The sequence below is a fragment of the Mus caroli genome, chromosome 16 (genome assembly GCF_900094665.2).
Source record: "Mus caroli chromosome 16, CAROLI_EIJ_v1.1, whole genome shotgun sequence".
NCBI classification, from domain to species: Eukaryota; Metazoa; Chordata; class Mammalia; order Rodentia; family Muridae; genus Mus; species Mus caroli.
Genome location: NC_034585.1, coordinates 31,947,028 through 31,960,926, shown reverse-complemented (window position 1 = coordinate 31,960,926; position 13,899 = coordinate 31,947,028). Strand labels below are relative to the sequence as shown.

The 13,899-nt window shown below is 51.8% G+C and overlaps 1 protein-coding gene across 4 annotated transcripts in view; it reads right to left on the bottom strand.

Annotated features, from left to right (window-relative positions):
* Mylk (myosin light chain kinase) overlaps positions 1 to 13,899 on the bottom strand; it is a 253,275-nt gene that overhangs the window by 68,467 nt on the left and 170,909 nt on the right. For all 4 annotated transcript variants that reach the window (XM_029470833.1, XM_029470834.1, XM_029470835.1 and 1 more), the window contains exons 15-17: positions 13,425 to 13,496; positions 11,885 to 12,975; positions 4,590 to 4,706 (exon numbers count right to left, since the gene is read on the bottom strand). In XM_029470833.1, the coding sequence (XP_029326693.1) occupies positions 4,590 to 4,706; positions 11,885 to 12,975; positions 13,425 to 13,496 (1,280 nt within the window). The remainder of the gene's footprint in view (positions 1 to 4,589; positions 4,707 to 11,884; positions 12,976 to 13,424; positions 13,497 to 13,899) is intronic.

The following is a 13,899-nucleotide window of genomic DNA, read 5'->3' as shown; positions in this document are numbered from 1 at the left end:
CTCTCCTGAACTGCTCTTGTCAGGGTCACTAAGGATCTCTGCACTGTTCTTTTGGATGGTTAGTGACCAGGCTGAGCCACACCAGCTGGTAGCATCTGCCTCAATGGTCATTTTTGTCTTTTCAGGACACCCTTTGGCTCCTGGGTATCTCAGCCCTGGACAGCTTCCTCCTTTCTCAAAGCCATTCATCCCTCTCTCCCTTGAAGACCCCTGAGCTGCCCGCACATCTCAGCGCGGTGCTCCCATCTCTCTCTGGTCTTATCTATGGTCACATCCACCATAGGAGCTCACGGAATCCCAAGGCACTCGGTGATCTCTGCATGTGGGCTGGTGGTGGTCCCTGGCCCTCCTCAGCCTTGTTTCTTGGCCTTCCGTACCTGGTGCTTGGCTCACCGGCCTGCTTCTTCCTCCCACACCTTCCACAAGCTCTGCCCCACTGTGCTTCTCTCCTGGTTTCTTTCTCCCCTCTTCTCTTTCTTCAAGATCTCCTTCCCTCACATCTTACAGGTCTCTCTGTTCAAATGTTCACTCAACTAGAAGTCCTCAGCAACCCTTTCCTGAAGCTGTAGGCCCTTCCCCATCACCCGCCTTGCTTCCCTCATATCCCAGGGTATCATTTAAATGCATGTGTGAGCATGCATGTGCACACACACACACGCACATGCACACACACACACACACACGTGTCATGAGACCAAGCACATTTTCTGCTCATACTCAGCAATACCAGCTCCTTGAGCTGTGCCTGACCTAAATGTTTGCTGAATGAATGAGTGCTGGTCTGGGTACCATAGATACATGTTCCCCCTTCACAAAGATGGATCATCTTTTGTGGCTGTGAAGCCCTGCTTTCCCTGAAGCTAAGGCTGAATGGCTTGGCTAGGGTACCTGAGGGTGAGAGGCCTGAGCTGAGAGAGAATCGTAGGAATTAATAACTTAGTCCCTTGAGTAGAAAGAACTTGCCAGCAGAGGGCTGGCAATAATGGAGGATCAAGGTCTCTCCGAAGCATCTTGACATGATAATTCCTTGGCTAGAATCAGCCTATGGTAAGGTCTGGCAGGCCTCACCAGCTCTATCAGGACAATGTACACTGTAATCTACCGGGTGGGGCTTCAGCCTGGGCTAGTGCTTCTTATCAGTTAGCTTTGCTAAGCTCATTGGGAAAGGTAGCCTGCACCCCTTTGCAGACACCGAAAAGACGAAGTACAGAAGTCTCTGGCCACCCACAGCAGGTATTAAAAGTCAGCTGCTTTCCTCGTGGGTGAAGTTTTACTTTTGACAAGTTCTATACCCTTTGTTGGCTAAGTACCCTTTTGCTGAGTCTGGAAGAAAGGGTGATACGACCACATTTAAGAAAGGGCACAAATGCCCAAACAACCCAAGCACTGCTGCTAATAGGCAGACACGCTGCCTCCATAGGTTGCCCATCCTGCCCATAACAAACAATAATTGCCAAGCAGTGGTGGCACATGCTTTTAATCCTGGCACTCTGGAGGCAGAGGCAGGAGGATCTGAGTTTGAGGCTAGACTGGTCTACAGAGGGAGTTCTAGAATAGTCAGGGCTACAGAAAAACCCTGTCTTGAACAACAACAACAAAACAGAAGGAGGAGGAGGGAGAGAGAGAAGAGGAGAAAGAAGAGAGAGAGAGAGAGAGAGAGAGAGAGAGAGAGAGAGAGAGAGAATGCCAGTGAGCCCAGATGGATCCCTGTTTGTGGGATCCTGTCCTGAAGACATCCTCACATTCATCATAGATGTCGTCTTATTAGTATTGGGCACAGACTGAATGAGTGAGCAGTGGCTTTCAGGAGCATGGTCAGACATGCTGAGTGACAGCAGGAGAGCAATCTTGAAGTCTGCACAGTAGAGAGGGACCTCACTGTCCTCTTGGAGGGATGTGGGACTGGTGGTTCTGCCCAGAGGTCAGGCAGGCAGCTACAGCAGATGCACTAGTGAGCTCACTAAGAAATATTCAACCACAACTAGCTACCCCGAAGTGCAAATGGTTTCTTCCTTCTTTTTCCTTCCTTCCTTCCTTCCTTCCTTCCTTCCTTCCTTCCTTCCTTCCTTCCTTCCTTCCTTCCTTCCTTCCTTCCTCCCTCCCTTCCTTCCTCCCTCTCCTTATCTTCATTTCTTTGTGGACAGTCTCCTATGCTGGTCTTGAACTTGTGGTCCTGTTGCCTCAGCCTCCCCAGTGCTTAGCATCCAAGGTGGTGCACACTGACTCTTTTTGAGAATTTGACTGAAACCATGGATCCCGTCTTTTAGAAAGATGCTCCTGTCCCCTCACCTCCACCCCATCCCCTACATCTGACTTTGATGGTAAAAGGATGGTCAGATCTACTGAGATCACTGAGTGAGGGGCAAAAGACAGGAGGTTACTCAGCTTGACAAACACACCAACCCTAAGGAGGCAGAAAGGTGACTTAAGGAGTCCTTCGCTTTGTGTGGCAGTGGCTCTTGGTGGGGAAATAGAGCTGAGTGTGGCAAGATGCTCATGTAATAGATGACATGGATACATCTCCAGGTACATCAGCAAAGGCACTGGAGACTGGGCTAGGGGTGAGGGCTGTCCCTTTCCCTTTCTGCAAACACACTAGAACAAGTCCGACTAACTGAGTCATCTCTGTTACCTCAGCTGATGTCTCCCCTGTCTTTCAAAGACCCAGCTCCTAATTTGTAGCCAGGAGCCAAATTCTGACTTCAAAGGCACTGGAGATAACTGATAGGCATCACTGCGATCAATAGAGACAGCAGAGTCTTTGAGCACCCCCCCCCCCCAGCAAAGAAAGCTTCTTAGGTTGCAGAATGAACGAACCCACTAAATGAAACTCAAACCAAACAGGACCTCGTGAATATATCATGAAAAGAAAAAGGAACTCACACTTGGCCAACAAATCTGGAAAAGGTGCTGACACTATCCAGATAAGAGGAACAAATTGCTCTCTTGCCTGCAGCTCTCTGTGTAAATAGGAGCTCAAGAGGCCAGGGGTTTCAAAAGCAGATAACCTCATTAGCAGGCTTAGCCAGTTTTCCATGAAGGAACTGCTTGGACAAGGGGCAACCGCAGGCAGGTGGGAAGAGACACACAGAGGATTAAGCAGGAGCCTCACAGTGCGCATCAAGTTGACCGTGAACCTTGACCTAGCAGATCTACTTCCTCCAAAGTCATTCCTAGAACCCCAGAGAACCCATACCCTGTCAGACTCCTGGCTAGCGACGATTTCATTTACTTTGCAATTGTGTGTTTTCAAAAGACACTTTCCTTTAGAGAACACTCCGTCTATGCTCCCACTTATTATGTACCCCGGATCTCTGCTCTGTGACCAGGAAGTGGGGTTATGAAATCCGGAGTGAGGACAAAGCCTCTCCGTCTTGTGAGACGGCTATAAAACAGGTTAGGATTTCAGGACTAAAGTGTTCACACTCAGGAGCCCGAACAACAACGAAGCTGTTCTTCTAGATGCCTTATTTGGGCACCAGGCTTTGACAGGTTACTGATGGCTCCTAAGCAGGCATTTCAAGGGCAAGCAACTGTTTTCCCAATACTACCTTTTTAGACATTTCCAGGGAAGTATAAAAATACAAAAAGAAAAAAAAAAGGCACTGGATTGAAAGTTGTGCAGGCTTCGCCCTGACCAAGGCACTCTGGGGCCAGAGAGCCTCCTGCAGACTGCCTTTCTTTTCTGAACAGCCTCCGTTTTTCTCATTCATAAAATATGGGTGTTGCAGCTGGGACTACAGCTCAGAGCAAAAGCCCTTGCCTGGCATACGAGGAGTCCTGGCAGAGCTGGATTTCTGATGCATCATGATGGCCATGATGAGGAGAAATATCATGAAGGACTTAGTCTAAACCATTACAGGCCTTGTGCTATTCCCAGGCACGAATTCCACAGTCCTAGTGGGGGGTGGGGGGTGGGGGGGGGGAAAAGACACAGATGCATGCTTCCTGCTGGGCCTTGCCTCTTCCTGAGTTGGAGGACGCCACAGTCCTAACTGGTCTGCTCCGTCTCCTGCTTCTCTTCCCTTCTCTCTGCTGCCTTCCTGTCTTTTGGCAGAAGTCGCCAAGAGTGTTCTTCTCTCTCCCCCCTCCTTGGCCTTGACTCACCTTTTCCCAGAAGACCCTTGAACTCTCAGCTCCCTCCTTATGCCCAGGCTCCTCAGTGAGGCACCAGCACGGTGCACACTTGCTTGTGGTGGTTGGTTAAATACTTGTAGTCATTTTCCTGTGGGTGTGTCCTTTCTCGTGCTGGTGCCCTTATGCCTGGCTTCTCTGCCTAGAAGGTTCTGGGTGTGGAGGGCAGGACTGGGAGGGGAGGAGAAGCTGAACAGTGCTTCTTCCTGGCCAGAGGATTCAGGAAGAGGCTATGTGGGCCATCGAGCAATCAAGGTGAGGCCACTTGCCTTTCTTCCCTGACTCATTATTTAAAAACATAGTTTGATTCTCACCAAATAAATGCTGAAGTAAGGCTGGGGACAATCTGGTGGTGGTGGTGTGTGTGTGTGTGTGGGGGGGAGTTTCATTCAGATGTGGAAGTGGGCAAGAGATGGGCTCTGTATGTGTAGTGGCAATGGATAAGCACGACTTACCGTCCACAGTGACTTGGCAGGAACACTCCGCCTGGCCAGCGCTGTTCTTGGCTACACACTTGTACAAACCTCGGTCCTCAGGCAGTGCCTTCTCGATGGAGACAGAGAATCGTGAGCCTGGTTGGGGGGGGGGGGGAGGGAAGAACAGAAAATGCTGTGAATGACCAGGAAAGGGCCTGGTATCTGAGGCCCAGTAGGTGGGCGTCTTTACAAGCCCCTTCTCAGACCCAGTGGGAATCTGCTTCTCTGCTTTCTGACTCCTGCAAACTCTCTGTTGATGACTGACCCCGAAAGAGTGGATTCCTGATCAACGGTCCCGGGACCTCCTCCAGCACTGGAGGGCTCTTTTGGGAGGCTGCAGAAGGGACCTCCGTCAGTGGAAAAGAGGGACAGGGAGCAGACTGACGTGGCCTGCTCCTTACAGGGCACAAGGAGCCTGGGCACAGTCTTCTGGGGACAGTGGCAAGGAAGGAGTCACCTGGCAGTGATGTTGGAGACATTGCTGGCTTAAGAAACAAAGCAAGCCAGGCGTGGTAGCGCACGCCTTTAATCCCAGCACTCGGAAGGCAGAGGCAGGCAGATTTCTGAGTTCGAGGCCAGCCTGGTCTACAAAGTGAGTTCCAGAATAGCCAGGGCTACACAGAGAAACCCTGTCTCGAAAAACCAAAGAAAGAAACAAAGCAAAAGAAGCCATGCATTGGCCTTGGCATTGTGTGGAGGTCAGAGGTCAACTTCCAGGAGGTGTTTCTCTCCTTCCACCATGTGGGTGCAGGGGTTAAACTCGGGTCACAGTTTCCCATTTGCGGCAGGCACGTTTTCCCAATGAAACATCTGACCAGCCCAAGGTAAAGGAAGTTTTGGGTGAACAGGCGAGTAGGAAGGGGTAGGAACCCTCATTTAACAGTGACACCGGCCTTTGGGATGATCTCTTGTGAGATGGTGGTGGCTGTGGTCTGTGACTGTGGCAAATGGCTTTTTAGGAAGGGTGTTTATGGCTGAAGAACGGGCTAATGATGGGTCCAAGGACAGAGGTGAGGCTTCTGTGACAGCCGTCCTACAGGGCTGGGTCTTCTGGCCCCTCAGGGAGGGGTGAGGATGGCTTCTTTCCTCACAGCCCTTATGGTCTATCCTTGCCTGAGACATACCTCTGGGGGCCTGGAGGCAGACAGCGGGAAGGCAGGCTGAGCATAGACAAAAGTTCAGGATCTGGTCCTTCCCCACCCGGCTCTCCCTCATCCCCAGACCGGTCAGTCCTCTTTTAGGAGAACTTTCTGACTTGTGGGGGAAAGTCATTTAAGAATGGAGCCAGCGGGACCAGCCAGGAGTGCAGCCATCTGCTAGGTCCTACCTTGAGGTGAATAAATAAGCTGCTCCTGGGGCATCTTGCCCTAGCTACCCAGTGTCAGTGCACCAACCATCGCAATAGAATGACAGGGACATGTCCATCCCACTGCCTATACGTTACTTGTTATACAGCCACCAGACCACAGGCACTGGAGGACAGCTGTATACATTCCAGGTTTATGGGAGACTGGGACAAGATATATGGGCACCGTTCTCAGGGGAACCATTTTTTTTTCTCAAATGATGTATACTGGTTTTATCTCAACTTGACACAAGCTAGATTCATCAGAAGGGGAGAAGCCTCAATTGAGAAAGTGTCTCCAAAGGATCCATCTGTAAGGCATTTTCTTAATTAGTGATCAGAGGCGGAGGACCCAACCAATTGTGGTCCAGCTCAGAGCCACATCCTTGGGCTGGTGGTTCTGGGATCTATAAGAAAGCAGGCTGAGCAAGTCATGGGGAGCAAGCCAGTAAGCAGCATTCCTTTATGGCCTCCACATCAGCTCCTGTCTACAGATTCTTGCCCTGCTTGAGTTCCTGTCCTGACTTCCTTTGCTGATGAACAACAGTGTAGAAGTGTAAGCCAAATAAACCCTTCCCTTGCCAATTTGCTTTTGGGTCATGGTGTTCATTGCAGCAACAGAAACCCCAACTAAGACAATCTGGTTACACAAAGCTGATGCCAGGAGACTCAGAGAACAAGGATGGCATCAGTGGGGGCCCTGAAGACCTCACTAGGGAGTTGGAAAGCCTACACTGTTTCTTGGAATAGGATAGCTGATCTGTGTCTCCTCCCTCCTACTCAGCTCTTGAGCAGCCCTGGCCCTATCTTTCCATAGTGAGGACAGTGGGCCACCGTTATCTTCTCAACTGCAACAGAAAGGATCTTGGCTGGAGATGGAAAAAGTCTGGCTTGAGAGTGAGAACTGGGAGGCTCAGAGACAGGGGAGTGATAGCAGCCATTCCAGTCACCTGGCTGGACAGAAGGATGCTAGGGTGACACCTGGCCTGAAAGACAGGCTTAGAGGAAACCCACTCACCTCTGGATTTCCCTGGTCTGGGAGGACAAATTCCACTCCCCCACTCCCAAGTGATAGCTTGTCTCATCCCTCGTTTTTTTGTTTTTTGTTTTGGTTCCCCAGTTGCCTTTGACCTGAAACTTAAATGACAGGTCCAGTGAATGACAGCAGGATGGCTGGAAGGGCAGTGGAGGATCTGAAAGAGACCCCGCCTCTCTCCCAGCTCTCCAAGGCCCCAGCAGAGCTTGACCATGGCCACATGCATGTGTGGGTTGGAAGAAGACTGGGCAGGCTGGAGGCTGGCTACCCTCGATGAAGAAACTGGTATTTCCTGTGGGACGGCTCATTCTTGACCTCCAGAAGAAAACTGTTTCCCAGAAATTTTTTTTTATTATAGAATCCTCAGCCTGTCAGCTGAGGAGTTGAGGGAGTGAGGGGGGGATGGGAAGCAGGAATCCACTGAGTGGTTCCCCAGCTCTGCCAGGAGCCCCTCCTGGCCGAGGAGTCACTCTTCTGTGATTGAGGACCCTCCAGCTTCCCTTTCCCAAGTGGGTGGGGAGAGGAAAAAGAAAGGGCAAGTGGATTGGGGTGAGGGTTTGCCAGGCTCTTGGTTATTCTGCCAGCCTCCCTGACCTGCCCTCCTGGCAGGCACAGGCTACTCACCTGGGGTCCCTTCCTTGGGCACAGTGACCTCTGTGTCACCTCTAAGACCCTAGCTCTAGCTGCGCCTCTCCTGGGTTCCCCAGGCATCTGAGCACACTGGTAGCAGCGAAGGCCACTTCAAGGCCATTGCTGAATCACACTCCTGTCTACTGTGCTATCTCTGAGGGCGATAGCCATGTCTGAAATGCAACTGCAATAAAATGTTGTGGAGGTTATTTCCACAGCGGGGGACCTGGATCTATTCAAGACAAGATCACAAATACATGATCAATAATATATGTCTGTATGTATTGTTGAAAAAAAAAAGAGAAATAAGAGACGAATTCCAAGTTCTTTAAGTGGGTTCTACATACAAGCAAAGGGATCGCATATATATATATATATGCGGTGCTATATAGTTTGTGGAATGAGCTTATACAAGATTGAAAAAGCCTTCACTAGATTCCACCCTGAAGGCAATAAAAAAATGAATCATCTCTCGACAACAGCAACGAAAACAAAGCTTCCTTACTAGACTGGGAGAAATGTTTTGCTAGGGGAAGCCCGGCCTGGAGGCAGGAAGCAACACACAGAGATAAAAGGCCCTTTCAATGCTACCTCAGCCCTGCCTGGACTCCAGGGTCATTGCTCCCCCCTCCAGTCCCCCCAGCCAAGATAGGTCTAGACAGAGAGGACCCGGTACCTGTCCCTGGAGGACAGGCCCAGCTGATGGTCTCCTGAACACAGACATCCCACAGCTCTGGCTGCCAGAGGAGGAAAGCCACTTCCACTCGACTTTAAGAATTGCCCAGTGGTCAAATGCCACCAATGGCTGTTAGATCTCTTTTTGGGATTTCCTCAGCACTAAGTGGGGTGGGTGTAATCCTGTCCTGCAGGCTGTGGGGCTCAGCAGAGAAGCTCCTAGCAAGGGGAGCTCTGAGATCAAGAGATCCATTGGGTGTCTCAACTAAAGTGACAGGGCTCTAAGAAGGGATCCTGGAGGAAGTGAATCTGGATAGAGGGGAGAGAGATGGGTTGGGGGTCAGTGCAGGCAGGGGGAGGGGGAGGGAGGTGCTGGGAGACAGGAAGATGGGTACTGCCCTTCACCCCTGCTCATCATCTCAAATCACAGACTTCCTTAGTTCCAGTGATAATATCCCCTTGTCTTCTCCATCCCTGTTCTCTTCCCAGCCCCAGCCATCACCCTGCCCTTCAAGCCAGGCTACGGGTTTTATGGCAGATGTCTGTACTTCTTGCACTGGGTTCTTTCCCTTTGTGGCAACGCTCACCTTGGGAGCCTGGGCCTCACCACCATGATCCCTGATCTCTTGAGCAGTCTCCATCCTTGTCTTTGTCCCGGAGTCAGTCCAAGCCCCTAAAACCCCAGCTTCTCGTGTTGCATTCCTCACTCCAAAATCTCCCCTGCATGGCTCGCTGTTGCTTTTAGACATGTTCTCTGACAGGATGTGGGCTGAAATCAGGGCCAAGTCACCCCCTGCCATAGCCTAGATAGGCCCATGTGCAAGCAGCCAGCCTTTAGTGCCCCAGCCCTGTACAGGGCCTACCTACTGCTTGCTTCCCTGCTGCCCAAGTCTGGCCTGCTTTCTGGGCTTTCCTACCAGCTACCCAGTCCCCAGCATGGAACATCTCATCCTCTCAGACCTCTCTGTGGCATCACTCCAACAGCTGTATCACAGCTAGCCCATGTCCTTGCTGCCAGACCCACTAGGAGCAGATTCACTCCACTTCTGGCCACCACCTGGCTACCTTCCAGGACCTCTCCAGGGAGAGCTGTTAAGTCCTCAGATGCACTTCCCCTGGGTGGGGGGGGGGTGGGGAAACAAAACCCTCATAAAGACTTGGTGAGTGCAGGCTCAGGGGCCAGTGCTGGTATTTGGAGAACAAATACTCTGCCCTTTATTGTGGCAAGATAGGCTCACTTCATGGGTCTGTTCTCTCCATTGCAGGGAGGAGGTTGGTCTCTTCCTTTCTCTGTTACTTAAGGGCTGTGCAACCTTGGGCAGTTTACTTAACTTCTCTGTTATAAGGATACTTGGTAGTGTGAGAATCAAGGGATTAGAATATGTAACTGTCTAGGATGGTATCTGGACAAGCTGCTCCGCTAATGGAAGCAAGCTATTCGTCCTTTGAAATACGGAGACTATTGTTGGCAGTTTGCTTTGAAGCTCTCTCTGTGATCCCTACCTCCCCTCCCACAGTCTCTCTTGTCACTGAGGACTTAGGTCCTCCCCTGTGGGAGGGGATGATGTTGCTTGCTTCTCTGTGCTCTGGGTGAAGATTACACCAAGCAACCCAGGCCTTAGAGCAGCCAGCGACTGGGCGCTCGGGAGCACTTCTGTGACCAGGGCTGAGGTTTATCTTATACAGCTCATTCGAGCAGACTCTGTAAGTGGCTATTGGTGGCTCTGGCTTTGGGAACTGCCACCTTCATCACCGCTGAACCCCAGTTTTCCTGAGATTGGTGTACTCATAGATAGTATCATGCAGGATTCTACCACTTACATGTCCCAGGTTGGTGGCTGTCCTCCATCCTGCCCAGAGAGGTCACTGGACGTGGTGACCTGGGAAACACACCTAGTCAAGCTTTCCAGTTTGAGTGGAAAACTCTTGGGTGGGACAGGGAGGATGTTAGCATCCACAGTCTTGGACTTCTTACCCCACCACAGTGGCCCTAAGACCTCCTGTGTGTGGGCACCACGGGGGCAGAACTAGCAGACACAGGGGGACAGATGCCTTCTGGAAGACCCTGCCAACCTGAGGACATCAGTGTGAAAAAGTTACTGTCAACGCATTAGCAGAAGATTACAGAATCTCTCTCTGCTGAAAAAAAAAATGTCCAGTTTGCCTTTTGGTCATTCAACATTTAGACTCCACACGTTTCGGCTGCTCTAGATTGTCTGGCTGAATCGTGAAGCAAGGGAAAAGGTCGCTGCTATCTACAAATGCCTCGTTCCTGGGTTGTGGAGGTAGGCAGCTGTAGGATGAGGGGAGAGTGTGTGGCGAGGGGAGTGACCAGGGGAGAGTGGAGAGAGGAGGGGAAGGATGGGCTGGCGTCTCAGTGCACTGGCATTTGCTAAGACCTGTCCACGCAGCCTCTGCAGACACTTCCCTCAGTATCTCAAGGGCACATGTCACATCCTGGGACCTTCTTCATGACCCTCTAGGGTCAGCTCTAGCTCAGGCAGAACCGTGTCTCTCCACTAGCCACCTCAGAGGACTGTGGGAACTTCTGTGGCTTAGGAGTTTCTGATAAGACTCACTGAGGGCTGGTTTGGTGACTTGGCAGCAGGTGAAGGTGCTTCCCTCCCCACCTCCCCACCTGAATTTGATCCTAGGGGTCACACACAGTGGCAGGAAAGAACCAGTTCCTATGAGCTGTCCTCTCACCTTCAAACATGACCACACACACGTGGCAGCGTGTGCATATACTCATTATAATCTCTCTCTCTCTCTCTCTCTCTCTCTCTCTCACACACACACACACACACACACTAAATAAATAAATAAATATAAAAGGAGAGTGAACCATAACAAAGGACTGGAGATAACCTCCTCTCACTCCCCTGTCTTCTCTGGTGTAAACTGGCAGGCTTGAGAACTCCAAGGCCCCAAAGGCCACGGGTGGCAGGACTCGCACCACCCCCCAACCAAGAATGTGAAACACCAGCAAACAAAAGTCTCATCCAAATTAGGAAGCGAGCAGCTCTGTCCCGAGTGAGCGGGCCCATCGGGGCTGTGTAAGGGTTTGGCTTGCCCACGGGGCCCTTTGGACCCACAGTGTTCTCAAGAATGAGCTGTTGCTGATGCCAGTCTATATAGCTCCTACTAGCTGTCATGCAGTGTTTCCTACACTTCTCAAGGAATAATGGGCCCAGGGTCCCCAGCTCACTTCAGCTCCATGTCCCCCTTCTCCCAGTCTGCAAAGCATAGCTCTCTACTGGGGGGGGGCAAGGGGGATGTTGAACACTCAGTCCTAGGTAAGCTCAGAGGAGACTTGGGTAGGGTGCCAGGAAAGAGCTCTGCCAGACAGACACCAAGGCATAGCATGTGCCACAAGGCTCAGAAGCGCAGCAGCTCGCATCCACAGTAGGCTCATGTGTATACCCAGGGCCCCTCTGCAGAGAGCCCACCCTGTAAAGGAGGGGGAATAGGGGTGGCTATTCCAGCTCAGGCCATGGCTACAAGTGACCATCAAGCAGCTACAGGTTCATGCTTTGACAGTGACCCATGGATGGGCTTCCCATCTTCCCTACCCTCGCTTTCATTTACCTTCTTGGGCGAGGACGATGAATTTTGTGGTCTTGAGTGTCTTCCCATTCAGCGACCAGGTGACAGTGGCGGGGGGATCAGAGATCACCTGGCACTGGAGTAGCAGCTTCTCCCCCTCTGCCACATGGACATCTTGTAGCTTTTCCTTGAAAACTGGGGCCGAGCCTTGGCTCTCAGGTTGCTTTTCATTGCCCGTGGCTCCGACCTGCCCTTTCTTACAGTTCACATCATTCTTTACCTCCTTGACTTCTTCTTTCCCAGCTGGTTTCGAGGTCTCAGCAGACTTGGCATTGCCCACAGGCTTCTGGGGCTCAGCAGGTTGTGCGTTGGTTACAGGTTTCAGGGACCCTGAAGGCTGTGCGTTGGCTATGGGTTTCAGGCTCTCGGCAGGCTTGGTGTTGCCCATAGGCTTCAGGGTCTCGGCAGGCTTGGCATTACCTATGGGTTTCGGGGTCTCAGCAGGCTTGGCGTTGCCTACGGGTTTCAGGGCCCCGATGGCCTGTGCATTGCCTGCAGGTGTGGGGCTTTCCCCAGCCTTGACATTCAAGACCTCAGTACTGTTGCCCCCATTCTCTGAAGGTGACTTCTTCTTGCCCCCTAGCACAGAGCGAAAGTCTGGGGTGACAGCTTTTGGAGGTGGTGCCTTCTCAGGAACGGGGGTCTTAGGGGTCCCCTTCTTGGCAAGGACAGACCGAAAGTCAACCTGCTGAGGGCTATGCACCTTCCTCTCTTCCTCGGATACAGTCTTTGGCTTCACTTGCCGCTGAAGGTTGGCGCGGAAATCCATCTGCTCGGCTGGGATGTCCTTCAGGTCGTCTTCTGAGACGGTCTTGGTGCTCACCTTCTTTCCCAGGAGGTCTCGAAAATCCAGCTGTCCCACCTCCTGCTGGCGGATGGCCTCTTCTGTGTGCAGCCTGGTCTCCACCCGTCTCTTCAACAGCCCCCTCACGTCTTCTCCGTCTTCCTCCTCAGGCCAACCTTGCCCTCTCGCTGGCCAGCAGGGCCTCAGGGTCCCATGACGGTCACCATCACCATGAGCACCAACTCCTCCACCACCACAGAGGCCCTTGCAGCTGGCAGGCTCCCGCCCCCTGCAATAACCAGTGAAGGAAAAAGAGAAAGTAGCAAGAGGAAAAGGGGCTGGGTAAGGCTGAAACGTCAGGGGAGAGCAAATCCCTGAGGGCGGAGGGTAGAGAGGAGGGGGAAGGGGACGTGGGGGCCGGCCAGGCTGTGTTTATAGAAGGGAACATTGGTGAGAGGCACTCACTCGCCTAGTTGGTTTATTATATCGGTAATGATTTCAGTAGCCTTATAAGGGTGTGTGCAAAAAAAAAAATACAGAGAGAAAAGAAAAAGAAACACACATCACCCCCTCCTTCGCCTTCTTCTGGCCTCCCTCCTTCATCCCCTTCCAATCTTTCTCTTTGGCTCTGGTAGCCTCAGCAGGAGGACACAAACAACCCCAGGCTTCAGGGCCAGGCAGAGGTGTGGGTGCATTGTTGTTCGGGGACCTGGCCAGGCTACTCCTGGGGGCACTCACCGTGGTGGGGCTCTGGAAGGACTGTTGTGAAGCATCAGTGACACTTGGCAACTACACTCGCCAACCCGGTTCCTGATGAAGTCAAGGACAATACAATAAGAGCTATGCGGTTCCCTGGGCAAAGGTCCTATTCAGCTCGGGGCCAGAAGGGTGCAAGGCAAGTGTAGACTTGGTCGTGGGCTGATGGGCCATAGAGGAAGGAGGAGGCCTAGGGCTTAGCTGTGGCTTCCATCCCAGACTTAGATCTAGGCTAGGGCTCTCACCCTGTGGTCAGTTTTGATTTTTACAGTTCCAGATTAAAAAGAAAGGGGAGGGGAGACATTTGGGAGGGCAGCAAAGATTAGCATCTACAGATGGGAATCCTTTAACACTATCGATCGATCCCTCAGTCCAAGAATAAAGGCTGCTGAGGGGTTGCGATGAAGCCTCTCGTCCATGCAGACAGGCTCTGCTCAGATGCCCAGTGACCTGACCT